The 12497-nt window shown below is 52.4% G+C and overlaps 1 protein-coding gene across 1 annotated transcript; it reads right to left on the reverse strand.

Annotated features, from left to right (window-relative positions):
• Positions 1 to 3925: 3925 nt before the first annotated feature.
• Positions 3926 to 11387, reverse strand: PITX1 (paired-like homeodomain 1). The gene is made up of 3 exons (XM_010282213.1): positions 11279 to 11387; positions 5799 to 6004; positions 3926 to 4808 (listed from the first exon to the last, which is right to left on the reverse strand). The coding sequence occupies exons 1-3, from the start codon at positions 11385 to 11387 to the stop codon at positions 4245 to 4247; spliced, it is 879 nt and encodes a 292-aa protein (XP_010280515.1). The 3' UTR covers positions 3926 to 4244.
• Between the last annotated feature and the right edge of the window lie 1110 nt (positions 11388 to 12497).

Below are 12497 nucleotides of genomic sequence, written 5' to 3' on the forward strand. Positions count from 1 at the left end.
GGGCTGGCCTTGAACGAGGGAAGCGCGGGAGAGTGTTTAGATAAATGGGGGTTTCTCAGGCCGTCTGGGCGTGGTGAACTTCACGCAAAGCGGTCCCAGAAATGTTTGCTGTTACCTGTCAGAACTATAGGGGGACGGCGAGGCACAGGAAGACTGTAAAATGCAAGATGTACAACACCCCCTTCAAAATGGGGACTGGAGTCAAAAGCCAGGAACTGCCGACAGTTAAATCCCTTCACCCACCTACCGCCCCAAAAATGCTGGAACAAAAAAATCTCGCTACTTGTAGGCAGTGGAGATAGGCAGGAGCCATATGGACTCGTCAAGAGCAGAATCTGGTCAAAATAACTGATTTTCCTCTATGGCAGGGTAAGGGCACGGTGAAGAAGAGCCCTGGCTGCCATTTAAGTAGCTCTTAAGGATGATGTAGATGGGACGTTGGGTAGGTACAAAACCCATTGGATAATTATACCCAGAGAGTTATCTACGATTCACTGTTGAAAAGGAAGGGATCTGTTGAGTGAAGTTCAGGGACATCTGTTCTGGGTCTGATTTTGTTCAGCATTTCCATTAATGACCTGGATGATGGAAGAGAATGTGCACTTGCTAAATCTGCAGATTGGGAAGTATCCAGTGACAAAGTTACTTGCCTAACGGGTCTTCAGAATAAGCAGGACCCTGCTAAAAACCACTTGCTTTGGTTGCAGTACCAAGGAGATACAGCTAGGGAGGCACTTGGGGCTTGTGAGAGAGAGAGGTCCTGGAGAAGGTCTGTAGGACACCTGCTGTATTTCTGCTGGGCCAGAGAGCTTGACGTCCATGTCCTGGCCCCATGGGGAGGGAGCCAAATATGGGAGGCTGTACTGGCTCAGCTGCATCAGGAAGGCAGGTGGCATTTGGAAAGCAGGGGACCTCTCCCAGAGCTCTCTGCTACCAACTTGCTCACTTCATTATTTACTGTTGACCATCTCTGGTGTCTGCAGACTCTAAGGTTTTCCCAAGGCTGTGTCAGTTATTTGGTGCCATTGTACAAAGCGCTCTCAGCTCAGAGCTGGGGTGTGGTTTGCCTCTGACTGCAGAAACAGACCCCACCATCTTCTCCGTACAGGACTGGGAAGGAGAAACTTGAACCAAGTAGCCACCCTTCAGAGCCACTGGCCACACGCGTGCATGCACCAGTTGCCTCGTGTGGGTACTGACTGAGTCTGTCCTGCTCAGAAATCAGACTAGTCTGGCATAATGTTATTTGAAATGACCTCATGGAAAACCTCAGGCTGAAAAACCAGTACCTAAACTAGGCCTTGACTTTTCCCCCCTGGCTCCAACAGGACATCATGAAAACCGTGTGCTGGAGTTGTCCTTCTGTGCTGTGTATTGGGGCATATCTTTCATCAGCTGAATCCTGCAACAGTCAGCAGCAGCCAGCCTTGTACACTCCTACCCCAACTGAACCTCAGCTTCTCTCTGGGACAAGCAGAGGATCTTCACAAGCATCATAGCAACATGGAGAACAACCAAAGCTGCACAGAAACTGCCCAAGGCAAAGCGCAGCTACTAGAGCAGGTTAAAAGGGAAGGAGGAGCTCATGTCGCTCTTGGCTTCAGCTGGGGAGAAGAAAAAGAATTTTTTTCCCTCCATAGACACATCACCCAAGTGAAAGGGAAGCTGGGTCTCCCTTCAGTTTATTCTCCAGGTAAAACTGCATCTTTATGAGAGATGCTTGTCCTGGCTTTGCCGTGTTCCCAGCTATGCTTGAGATTACCACAGGGTTGGAGGGGCAGGGTGTGTGGAAAGGGTGTAGGGGAAGGACCAGGTGTGTAAAGAGCTCAGCTCCTTCATCAAGGATCAGGAGAGGATTGGGGTACCACCTGGCTTGGGTTATCAGGGAGAGGGGTTAGACACAGCTGTGAGTTAGGCTCAGGGGAGGAGCGGCTGTTAGGGAGAAGCCCAGGCCCTCCTTTCTTGGGGAGAAGAGCCATGGCAGAGAAGGCAGTTAAGCACAACAGCACTAAGAGGAGGCATGTGTTTGGTGGGAAGGCTGCTGGGTGCAGGCTCCAGCACAGGATGGAGACTAACCACTGAAGCTACTGGAGCAGCACTGGCACCCAGCAGCAAAGTAGGATCCAGGTTACAGTGAACAGTCTTGTCTTGGATGCACTATGTCTATGTCTTAGGTGTTTATGCTCGATCTTTGAATGCATGTTGCAGATAGGGTTGTGCTTCCAGCAGTAGCTGTTTCAGTGCAGGGTGACTTGTCTCCCTCGTTTTGGATTAACTCAGAGCAAAAAAATAATTTTGTTACAGTGAAGTTAGGCTGACATCTGTGACTGCTTTTGGCATCTGCTCACCAATACCTTCATCAGCAGCTGCTCCCTGTGGAATAGGCTTTGGCAAAGACTGAGTAGCTCATATGCTTTGCTTGTGAGGGACCTCTTAACTGCGTCCTAGTGAGGATCCTTTCTTAGCAAAGATCTTGCTTCCTCTCTGCATGCTAACAGTATTGCAGAGACCTGGTTTATGCCAGGTTTGCCTGTCCCATTCATCCAAGTAAGATAGTTTGTTGTGGTGGTATGTATTTTGGTTTTGGGTTTTTTTTTCCTAAGAGAAAAGTAAAATATTGGGGTTGTGGTTTCCCCTTCGAGTATGTGCCTGATGAAGGGAAAGGAGGCTGCACTGGGTAGGGATGTCCTGCTCCCCTGCTGCACGTGGAGCTTCCTTAGGCCCTTGGAGGAGCCCACTGCAATCCTCTGCATTGGCTGAAGCGGCAAGTCCCCCCGGTGCATGTACATCTTGGCAGAGCCACCTCTGTTTTACGCCTTTCCCAACAGAAGCTGCGCAGGGGCAGGCTCGCAGGGCGGCTTGCGGCAGCCGGCCTCTCCCCAGGGACCGCTGTTCGGGGCAGGAGCGCCTGGAGGAGCTCCCCTGCCCTGGGCTGCTGGGAGCACAAAGGCACTGGCCCCATCCAGCACGGTGGGGAAGCCTGAGCCCGGAGACGCTCGACCTTCCTGCTGCAGCGGGTGCGTGCAGGGAGGGGGCTTGTTGTCCCCTTCATAGGGTGTCCATGGGCTTTTGCTGCTCTGAGGAGCCAGGTGTTTGATTTGTAAGTGAGGACCAGAGATGGCTCCTTCAAACCTCAGGCCCCTGTTCTGACTCGGGCTGCCTCATGCTGGTGCTCCTGAGGATGCTCGCTCTCACCTGGGCTGCTGGCACTTGATTTCCGAGTCTTCGGACGCAGGTTCGTGCTCTTAATAACCAGACGGGCAGAAGCCTTAACGGGATTGTGCCAACTTTTATTTTATTATCTTTTTTGGAAATGGGATTTGGGGAAGGGAAGGAGATGTGCAAGGGGGAGCTGATTGTTGCAAAAGGGGACGCTTTGGATGTACGCTGGTAAAAGTGTTCCTGTCTGACTGGAAATGATTGAAGCAGTAAAGAACAACAGGCAGGACGCCACCTCGGGGGATGTGCTTGCTTTTGGTTTTAAGGTCGGCTTTGTAGGTTATTTCATGTACAAAACAAAAAAGCATATTTTAATGTCTATATATGTATTGGGGTGTGTATATATATGAGGTGTATATATACACGCACATATGTTATATCCTTGCAACTCCCAGTTCCTAAAGGCTTCAAGTCTGAAGGGCCATGAGGATCTATGCGCTATAAAGAGAGATGCCAGCCAACTGAGACAAGGCTTTCCTTACTGGCTCTGTGATAAATAAATGGGCAAGATGTCTTTAACTGAAATCTCACACGTGTGCAGGGAGGCAGGGTCAGCCAAGCACCAAATGGCAGTCCCCACGTTGCCCTGTCCCTGGCTGTTCCCTGCAGGGGTGGCGTCCAGCTGCCCATACTGTCCCGGATATTTGGGGAGCTCACCCCTGTGGGGCTCAGAGGGGCAGATCGAAACACACTTGGTTCTGCTTCCCGTGAGTCAGGCACCCCGCATGTCAGGGCTCCTATTTCCCCCCGGGGCTTCCAGTAGACTGTTTTGGTTTCTTTACCACAAAGGAGGAGGTTTGGTGGGCAAGAGGGGAGGGGGTTTGGGAGGGGAAAGACAGTCAAAATTCACCATACGATAGTTAGACAAATCTTCATAGAGGTCCATCTGCCTGCTCACCGCTCTCTCTTGCTCTCCTGCTCTCCCAGGTTCACTCTCATTCTCTGCAGGACGTACGCTGTTGTAGGGCTAAAGGTCTCCTTTTGTCAGGCTAAGGTCAAGTCCCTGGTTGGCGGAGGGCAGCCCTTCATACGGGCCTGTCCACAGCGTATTGGCAAGGGCTCAGATTGGAAGCTGCCGTCTGCACCGCCGGGTAGGTGAAGTTAGCGTGCTGCTTGGCCTTCAGCCGCAGGCTGGCCAGGCTGGAGTTGCATGTGTCCCTGTAAATGTAGGGGCTGGCTGTTGAGGCGTAAGGACAGGCACTGGATGAGACAGCGGAATTGAGGCTTGGGCTGTTCAGGTTGTTGATGTTTCCCAGGTTGTTGAGGCTGGAGGCCGGTACTCCAGTCACCGCAGAAGGGACCATGGATGAAGGCATGGTCATTGAGGCGATGGAGCTGGGTGGGGAGAACATGGGCTGGGAGGAGAGGGGACTGACGTTCATGGAGTTGAAGAATGGGAAGCTCTTGGCTGAGAGTGGGCTGGTGGCAAGCCCCTTGGTGGCCCAGTTGTTGTAGGAATAGCTGGAATACATGTCATCATAAGGCTGCATCAGTCCGTTGAACTGGGCTCCAAAACTGTTCTTGCACAGTTCGGCCTGTTGGTTCCTCTCCCGTTTCCTCCACTTAGCTCTGCGGTTTTTGAACCAGACCTGAGAGAGAGAGAGAGGGAAGGGATGGGAATCATTTTGGGCTGCTCCTGGAAGGGTCTCTTTGCCCAGCAAGACAAGAGCTGTTGAAGGGCCAGGGGTGCTCCCAGGGAGCGGGGAGGCTGAGCATCAGACAAAAGTTGCAGCAAGATGTCTGGGCTGCAGGGTCATCTCCCAGCAAGAATCACCACCTAGATCAAAACCTAACCACTGCCATTTTACAACGCAGAGAATAACCCACCTCACTCAGTAAACCGGACGCCCCTTTATACGGGGAAAAGGGAGGAAAATACGTGCTGTATTTCCAAGTGACCACAGCCCAGGAGGAGGGGTTGGGGTTGTGTGACTTGGGAGCAAAGTGTTTGGGGGATGTGGTTTGAGAGCTGCTGAGTAGAGGAAATAACCTTTCTTGTTTTGACTTTACTTCAGGACCAGCTTGGGGTGGGGTGTTAGAAGTCTGTCTTCTAACAGGAAAACCTGATAGTGTTGGACTCAAACAATATAACTTCCTAGAGCGTGGAAGCTGCTGGAAGGCTATTCATGGTGCTGCTAACTCATATTTCTAGTAGCAGAGAGAAGCTCTCATTCCAGCTGGAGCCCTGCCATGCTACGCCTGTGACTGCACATAGGTTTGGGAATGCCAGAGTGCCCTCCAGCAAGGCTAAGGCTGGGGGATGATGGCACTGCAAGGAAAGGGTCTGCTGGGTTGTGGCAGCCGGCTGGTGGGGCTCTGTGGGGCAGAGCCTAGGCTTGGCACCTCCCTGTGTTGCTGCAAGGTGGCACTGGATGGCGAAGGCACCACCAGTTGTGTGTGGGGGGGTAGCTGGATGTGTCAAGTCTCGGATGTAGAGCCTGGTGAGGTGTTTTCAAGAGGGAAATTTTCTAGTGCCCTTAATTCCTTCCTTGGTTTGGGGACAACTTGGTGGCTTGTATCACAGCCGGCTTCCTCTCAACAAGCTTGGGTCTGGGAAGGTGGGAGAGCTACAGTCCTACCCGGACTCGTGCCTCCGTCAGGTTGGTCCAGACTGCAATCTCCTCCCTGGTGCTCATGTCTGGGTAACGGTTTCTCTGGAAAGTGGCTTCCAGCTCCTGGAGCTGCTGGCTAGTGAAATGCGTCCTCTGCCTCCGCTGCTTCTTCTTGAGTGAGCCGTCTTCAGGGTTGGAGTCGTCCGTCTGGTTTTGCTGGGACTTCTCGGTGTCTGTGCGAGAAACAGAAAGATGGGAGAGATCCCCTGAGTTAACTCGGGGGCTTGGATGCATTTGGAGAGCCCGTCCTTGGGGCAAGCAGTGCATGCCCAGTGAAGTCCTCCTCTACTGCGGCCACCAGCGGCTCCAGCTGCACCCACAGCAGTGGTCCCATCTCCCTCCCTCACCCTTGCAAGCAGGCATCCACCCTGCACCAAAACCAGTGGCCCCCTGATACAACACGGCTTGCTCTCGTTTAACTGCTGCAATGGATGTCAGCTTCCAAGTGACTGCATCTGGATTTTCCAAATTGGGTTTTCATTTGTCGCAGTTAAGGTGGGTAATAGCGGCAGAACTTACCCAAGCCAGCAGTTTCCGACCTTGCTTAAAAATCTCTGCCTAAGGTTCCCTTTAGAAAAACTGAATGGAAATTGCCACTTATGACACAGCAAAAGATCCAGTAGCACTTTTGTGGACAAGTGATGGGAAAAGGCAAAATGCCAATGATAGCAAGTTGAGGCTCTTAAATTAACTAAACCTGAGGAGCACAGATTTTTATCCTTCCTCTCTTCTTACTCCTCTACCTCCTTACTTAGGTGCAAGTATTTTTATTTTTAAAAGTAGGAAAAGACCTCTCTTAAACCTTTACCATGAAGCATTCCAGCACCTCCTTGTCCTTCCACCCCTGCCCTCCTCCTCACTTGGAGACCCCTCTCCTAGAGGCAGTGTCTTTCATTTCGTTGCCCCCTAAATGAGTATCTTGAAACTCTCCAGTGTTCACATTGGTATCTAACTGAAAAGTACAGTTCAGCATCCTCCTAGGCATTAAGCCCAGGCCTTGATGCTCATCTTTGGGCTGCTGTGGCTGGAGGGGGGCAGCCAGCTACTTCCCTGTGCCACAGCCCCTCCTGGGGCTGTCGGTACTCTGCAAACTGGGGCAGAATGTAAATATAAGTATCGTCCATCATCAAAAGGAAATTTGAGCACTTGGGCAATCTATGGAGGATGACTACAGGGAGGAAAGCTACAGCTCGTAGTAGCTGGGAATTCTGCTGGGAAACAAGACAAATCACCATAGAAGAAAATTATTCCAGTGAAAATAAATAATTTCTGATGTTCACCACCTCCTTCCTCTGACCTAGAAGCAAGGTGAAGCAGTCCCAACTGAAAATCAGGTTTTCAGTAGGGAGGGGAGGTGTTCTTTTACAGTGGGAAATACTCAGCTAGGATAAGTAGAAATCATGGCAAACAGTTGCCAGATCCTGGCATCACTCTGCCGAGATTCAGGTTAAAAGGATTTTTTGTTTGGTTGTGGGTTTTTTTTAAATGGAAGTTAGTTTAAAAGGCTTCAAAGTCCAGAAAAATCCTAACATGGAAGGTATCTTGTACATCCCCTTAAAAAGCAGGGAGGCAAAAAAACAGTTGGGTGAGGGGCAAAAAAAAAAAGGTCACTCAACCCTGATGGATGTGCTCTGGAAAAATACACCCCATAAAAGCTAAATGGAAAAGAGAGAGCCTAAGAGAGGCTGAAAAGCACCTGAGTCCTGACAGAGAAAGGAGTTTGCTGCAGGGCAGTGCTGTACCCAACAGCAGGTGCCTTGATGGAGCCCAGCCCTGTGAGATGCTCCTGCCCCAGCAACCTGGTGCCAGTACCCCATTCCCGTGGCAGCCTGTTAATTCAGAAACCTCCCTGCTGTTCCAGGGAAAACTCTCCTTGCACCTGCCTTCCTCCGAAGGGAGCAACGCTGGAGTCACGGAGAGCATTTGCGGGAGAGGTGCTCACTCTTCCTGGAGGAAAGCCTGGGTGCGGGCAGAAAAGGTCTGTTTCTGTGGGTATGCGTCGCATTGACCGAAGCAATGTGTCCCCACAGGCTCCCCACCAGCCGCATCTGTGTCTGTGGCATATTTAGTGCTATCCCCCAGCGGGAAAGCTAATGCAAGGACAGCAAGCTGGCTATTGCTCTCAACAGCAGGGCACAAGCTGGTTTTGCTGAGCAGGAAGGTGCCGTCTCCCATTCCCAGTGCCAGGACCAGCTCGTGTTTCCACCCAGGTTACACCTGCACAAGAACTTTCCCAGCACACTCTTGAAACGGACAAAGCCCTAGGACCTGAAAAGTGGAAGAGGAGGAGCTGGCTGTGGTCTCATGGTCCTGTCTTCGTTCCCATGAGTGTCTTCATGTGGGGATCCCACGCTCAGCAGAACTCTTGGAAGCATGCTCTTAATGTGGATCTTTTTTACAGTGGTACTTGCCAAGGAGAGAAATCTAATTTCTCTAGCTTAGTGCTCTAAGCCAGTGTTGGAGGAGGGAGATTCCACATTATCCATCTCTAAAACAGATTAAAAGGCGCGTGATGCCACCATGTCTGAGCTAGTTATTAGGAATGGCTCAGTACAGAGCAAGGGACAACATTCGGTTTGTTTGTTCATCTGCTAAGTCTGCGTTAATTAAGAGCCTGGTGCGTACAGGGGATACGTTCCCACAGGAGCCCCTGACAAATGCAGATTTCCGAAGGGGCTGCTGCAAAGCAGGAGGCTGGGCCCTAGTGGGGAGCTCCTGCTCAGGACTGCCCTTCTTCCCGCAGGAAGAATCTATACCGAGAGGAAAGGAGAATGGAGCGAAGGTACCACGGGCTTATGGGAGGCATCTGGGTGGAAGAGCTCACAAAGTATCTTGCTTTGGTATTCATCTCCATACCTTCTGGTGTAGAACTTCCCACAAATTTTGTGAAGTCCAAGGAGGCGGCACTGGTGAGGCCGCACCTTGAATCCTGTGTTCAGTTTTGGGCCCCTCACTACCAGAAGGATGCTGAGGTGCTGGAGCGTGTCCAGAGAAGGGCAACGAAGCTGGTGAGGGGTCTGGAGCACAAGTCTTATGGGGAGCGGCTGAGGGAACTGGGGTTGTTTAGTCTGGAGAAGAGGAGGCTGAGGGGAGACCTTATCGCTCTCTACAACTACCTGAAAGGGGGTTGTGGTGACGAGGGTGCTGGTCTCTTCTCCCAACTAACTAGTGACAGGACGAGAGGAAATGGCCTCAAGTTGCGCCAGGGGAGGTTTAGATTGGATATTAGGAAAAATTTCTTCACCAAGAAGGTGGTCAAGCATTGGAACAGGCTGCCCAGGGAGGTGGTGGAGTCGCCATCTCTGGAAGTGTTCAAAAAACGTGTGGATGTGGCACTTTGGTACATGGTTTAGGGGACGTGGTGGTGCTGGATTAATAGTTGGACTTGATGATCTTGAAGGTCTCTTCCAACCTTAGTGATTCTGTGATTCTGTAATACTGACTTTGAGCCTGGAAAAATCTCTGCAGCTACATGTTCCTCTTATTCTCCTCTCTGTTTCCATACCTGCTCCCTCTGGCTCTTCCTGAGCATTGCTTAGAAGGAGTGTCATCTCTGTTTCTGCTTCTTCTCTAGGCAGGGGAGAAGTGCCCTCTGTAAATGGTGCAGAGCTTGGGCATTGTAGTGGGGACCAAAAGCATGGAAATACAGGGAAATAAGGGACATGTCAGGAAGAACGGATCCTGTTGGTGCCCTGGATCCATGCTGAGGAGCAGAATACAGGGAGATGCGGGGCGGTTCCTCGCCTCATCCTTGCTCTCCCCGGACCTGTGCTGCCTGATGAAACCTAAGAGAAGGGGGTGTCACAAACCACACCACGCCATCGGAGGAGACTTGGGATCTCGGAGAGCTGAGCCCAGACGAGCAAAGTTCATGCTTCCTTCCTCGGGTTCTCTTCCTCTGTGGATGAAGGAAGCAGAGCGAAGGAGGAGTAGGGAGGCTGCTCTCTTGAGGAGAGGCAAGCAGTGCCAGAAGCACTGCCGCTGCCCATCCCGGGCAGCCCGTGGTGGCACGCTCTGCTCTGCCTGACCCCGGTGACGTGCGGCTGCCGTCAGCCTCCCCGGTGCGAACACACAAGCTGCCAGCCTCTGCGTGCAGGTAGCGCTGGCAAATGCTCGCCTCCCAGAACCATTTTATTTCTAGACCGTTTAAGACAGTGGGGAGTGACATAGCCAGGCACCCAGCGTTTATTGTCAACCCAAAATAGGTTGTGGAATATATCTCGTGCACGTTCGCCCACTCAATGAAACGACTGTGGTCATAGCTGGGATTAGCTGCTCGCGCCTAATGGAAAAAAAAGTCGGCTCCTAAATTGGCAGTTCTGCGGCGTGCCAGGGTGGGCTCGATCGGGAAGGCCACTTGAATGGAGACGACCGCTGTGCATCCAAAGCAGCTGACGAGGAGCCACTGAGCTTGGGGATGTGCCCAACTAAGGTACGTGTGCAGTGGGGAATTCGGCGGGTGGATTCTCTGACCATAGTTATCCCAGCGTGACTCCCTTCAAGATACTTACTCTGGGGAATTTTAATCTGCATCATTATGCTTATTAGCTTTTGCAGGCGGGTGAGCCCGGAGGCTTTACACGGGGAGCAGCAGGCTGTCCCCAGCCCTCGCGCCGGCAGGGGCAGCTTTGCGTTGTCCTGCCACATCCAGAGCAACAAGGGATGGAGCGATCACAGGACAGATGCAACATCCAGGGAAGCCATAGCATTTGGTAGCTGATTTCTGACTGGGTGTGAACGGTGATGTTTCTTCTTCAGAGCCTGATAAAGAATGTGGCAGGCTTGGGGTTTGTTCAGCCTTTGGGAACGGTCAGAGGCACCTCCTTGGGACAGGAGCAGCCCACTGTGGAGCCTTGCACCAAGTGACCAGGCTTTTTCAATTAAAGCAGGGGCAAGACAGTATTTCTCTTCCTTCTTGTTGCCTGAACCTGAGAAGTTCAGCCCAAGGTGAACCCGTAGCATGGAAAGTTTCAACCTAAGCAATTTAAACAGACTTTTAAAAAAAAGAGAAAGGGCAGTTTATGCCTAGGTGTAGCCTTCTGTGCCTTGGATGAGGTTTCCCATGTTGCAGGGAGAGCTCTCCTCCTCTGGAGATGCGGTTTAGGCGAATACAATAAAGTCTCGGTTGGGCAGTGACCCGGCTTGCCTGACTCCTGCCTGCCACGGGCTGTGCCCTCTGTCAGCAGCGGCTTCCCGCAGCCAGGCGCCCGTCACCGGGATGCTGCTCTGGCCCTCCCGACGGCTGACATCGCGATACGCACCCTTACGCCTTCCCCCTGCTTGCTGGGACAGCCGTGCTGCTGCGGCACTGCGCTGGCTCGCCGTACGAGAGGAAGCTCAGCGTGTCCCCGGGAGCACTGCAACTGGCTCCTGTGAGCCACTGGCCACCCGGATCCACCCACAAGGGCAGGTCAGGGCCTCTCTTGCATCCTGAGCCTTGCACTCACCGCTGTGGTCCTGCCCTTTGCAGCTGTGCTCGTGTTGAGGGGTTCCGGAGTCCGAGAGAGACAAGGCTGGGCTGCGAGCCTCCGCGTCTGCCAGCAGATTGAAATCCATGGGGCAGGGGTGGGTGGCGGAGGAGGAGGAATCTGAAAAAGCAGCAGGCACAGGGTAATTAGGGAGATGAATCTGTGTGTGACTTCTCCCCACCCCCTCCAGGAGGGATTTGCCAACCCTTGGGGAAAGGTCTAGGAAAAGCAAAGGATCCCTGTGTGATCCTTGGAGCCCTTTTTGTTTCCTGGCTGGAAAATGGACATGCCAGGCTTTCTGCTGAGCTTCCCTATAAATCAAAGATCATCTAGTAACACTTCTATTTGCAGCCTTCAGAGAAAGAGCCTCCAATTTATAGGTGACATTCAGACTGAAATAGCAACGCTGGGAGCATGCTGTGTAACGGAGATCTGAGGAAGTGGTTCTGGGCCAGCCAAGGGCTGTTAGCACCTTCCCCAGACATGCCGCCTCTCCCATCCTCCTTGCCCAGCTTCTCTCCCCTTTCTCCTTCGCTTCTCCACAAACCTGTCAAGCCCAAGTAAAGCTGTCCAGAGAGCACTGATGCAGATGTACACCCACACATCCCAAAAGAAGAGCGCTCCCGTGCGTGGCACTGATAGGAAGGCATGTCTGGCTGCGCTGCCGCGAGCAGGGACCCAGGCAGTGCAAGTGGACTGCTTTGGGGTACGTAAGGACCTCTGGAGCCTGAATTAACATGGGAATCGCATTACACACCCTTGGGTGCCTGGGAATGAGTGATCCTGCCTGCAGCAGCTCGCTTCCAGCCTTAGGTTACCCTGCTGAAGGCTCCCTGTGCCCCCCCAAGTGACTGGCCTGTGCCTGTGAGCCACCTCCTCTGGCTGAAAGCATCCCAGCTGGGAAGCTGGTGGTGCTGCTCCCCACAACTGCAGGCACCGCTGGGACTCCTCTACCACCTCTTTCCACACCTCTCTGCCCCAGGATCAATTATTCTTACCACTTTTCCTCAGTGCCCCTGCACCTTCCCCCAGCATTGCCCAGAAGAGCTCAGCTGAGAGCACCGCTTTGCTCTGGACCACACTGGATGCTCACGAAGAGGCAGGCATGAGGCTGTTAAGTGCTACAAGCCCAGCCCCATCCCCTTGGAAAGTTGAGCTGGCCCTGTGTTAGCCCTTAATCTGAGTTTTGGATCACAAC

The sequence above is a fragment of the Phaethon lepturus genome, unplaced genomic scaffold (genome assembly GCF_000687285.1).
Source record: "Phaethon lepturus isolate BGI_N335 unplaced genomic scaffold, ASM68728v1 scaffold40602, whole genome shotgun sequence".
In the NCBI taxonomy this organism is placed as follows: Eukaryota; Metazoa; Chordata; class Aves; order Phaethontiformes; family Phaethontidae; genus Phaethon; species Phaethon lepturus.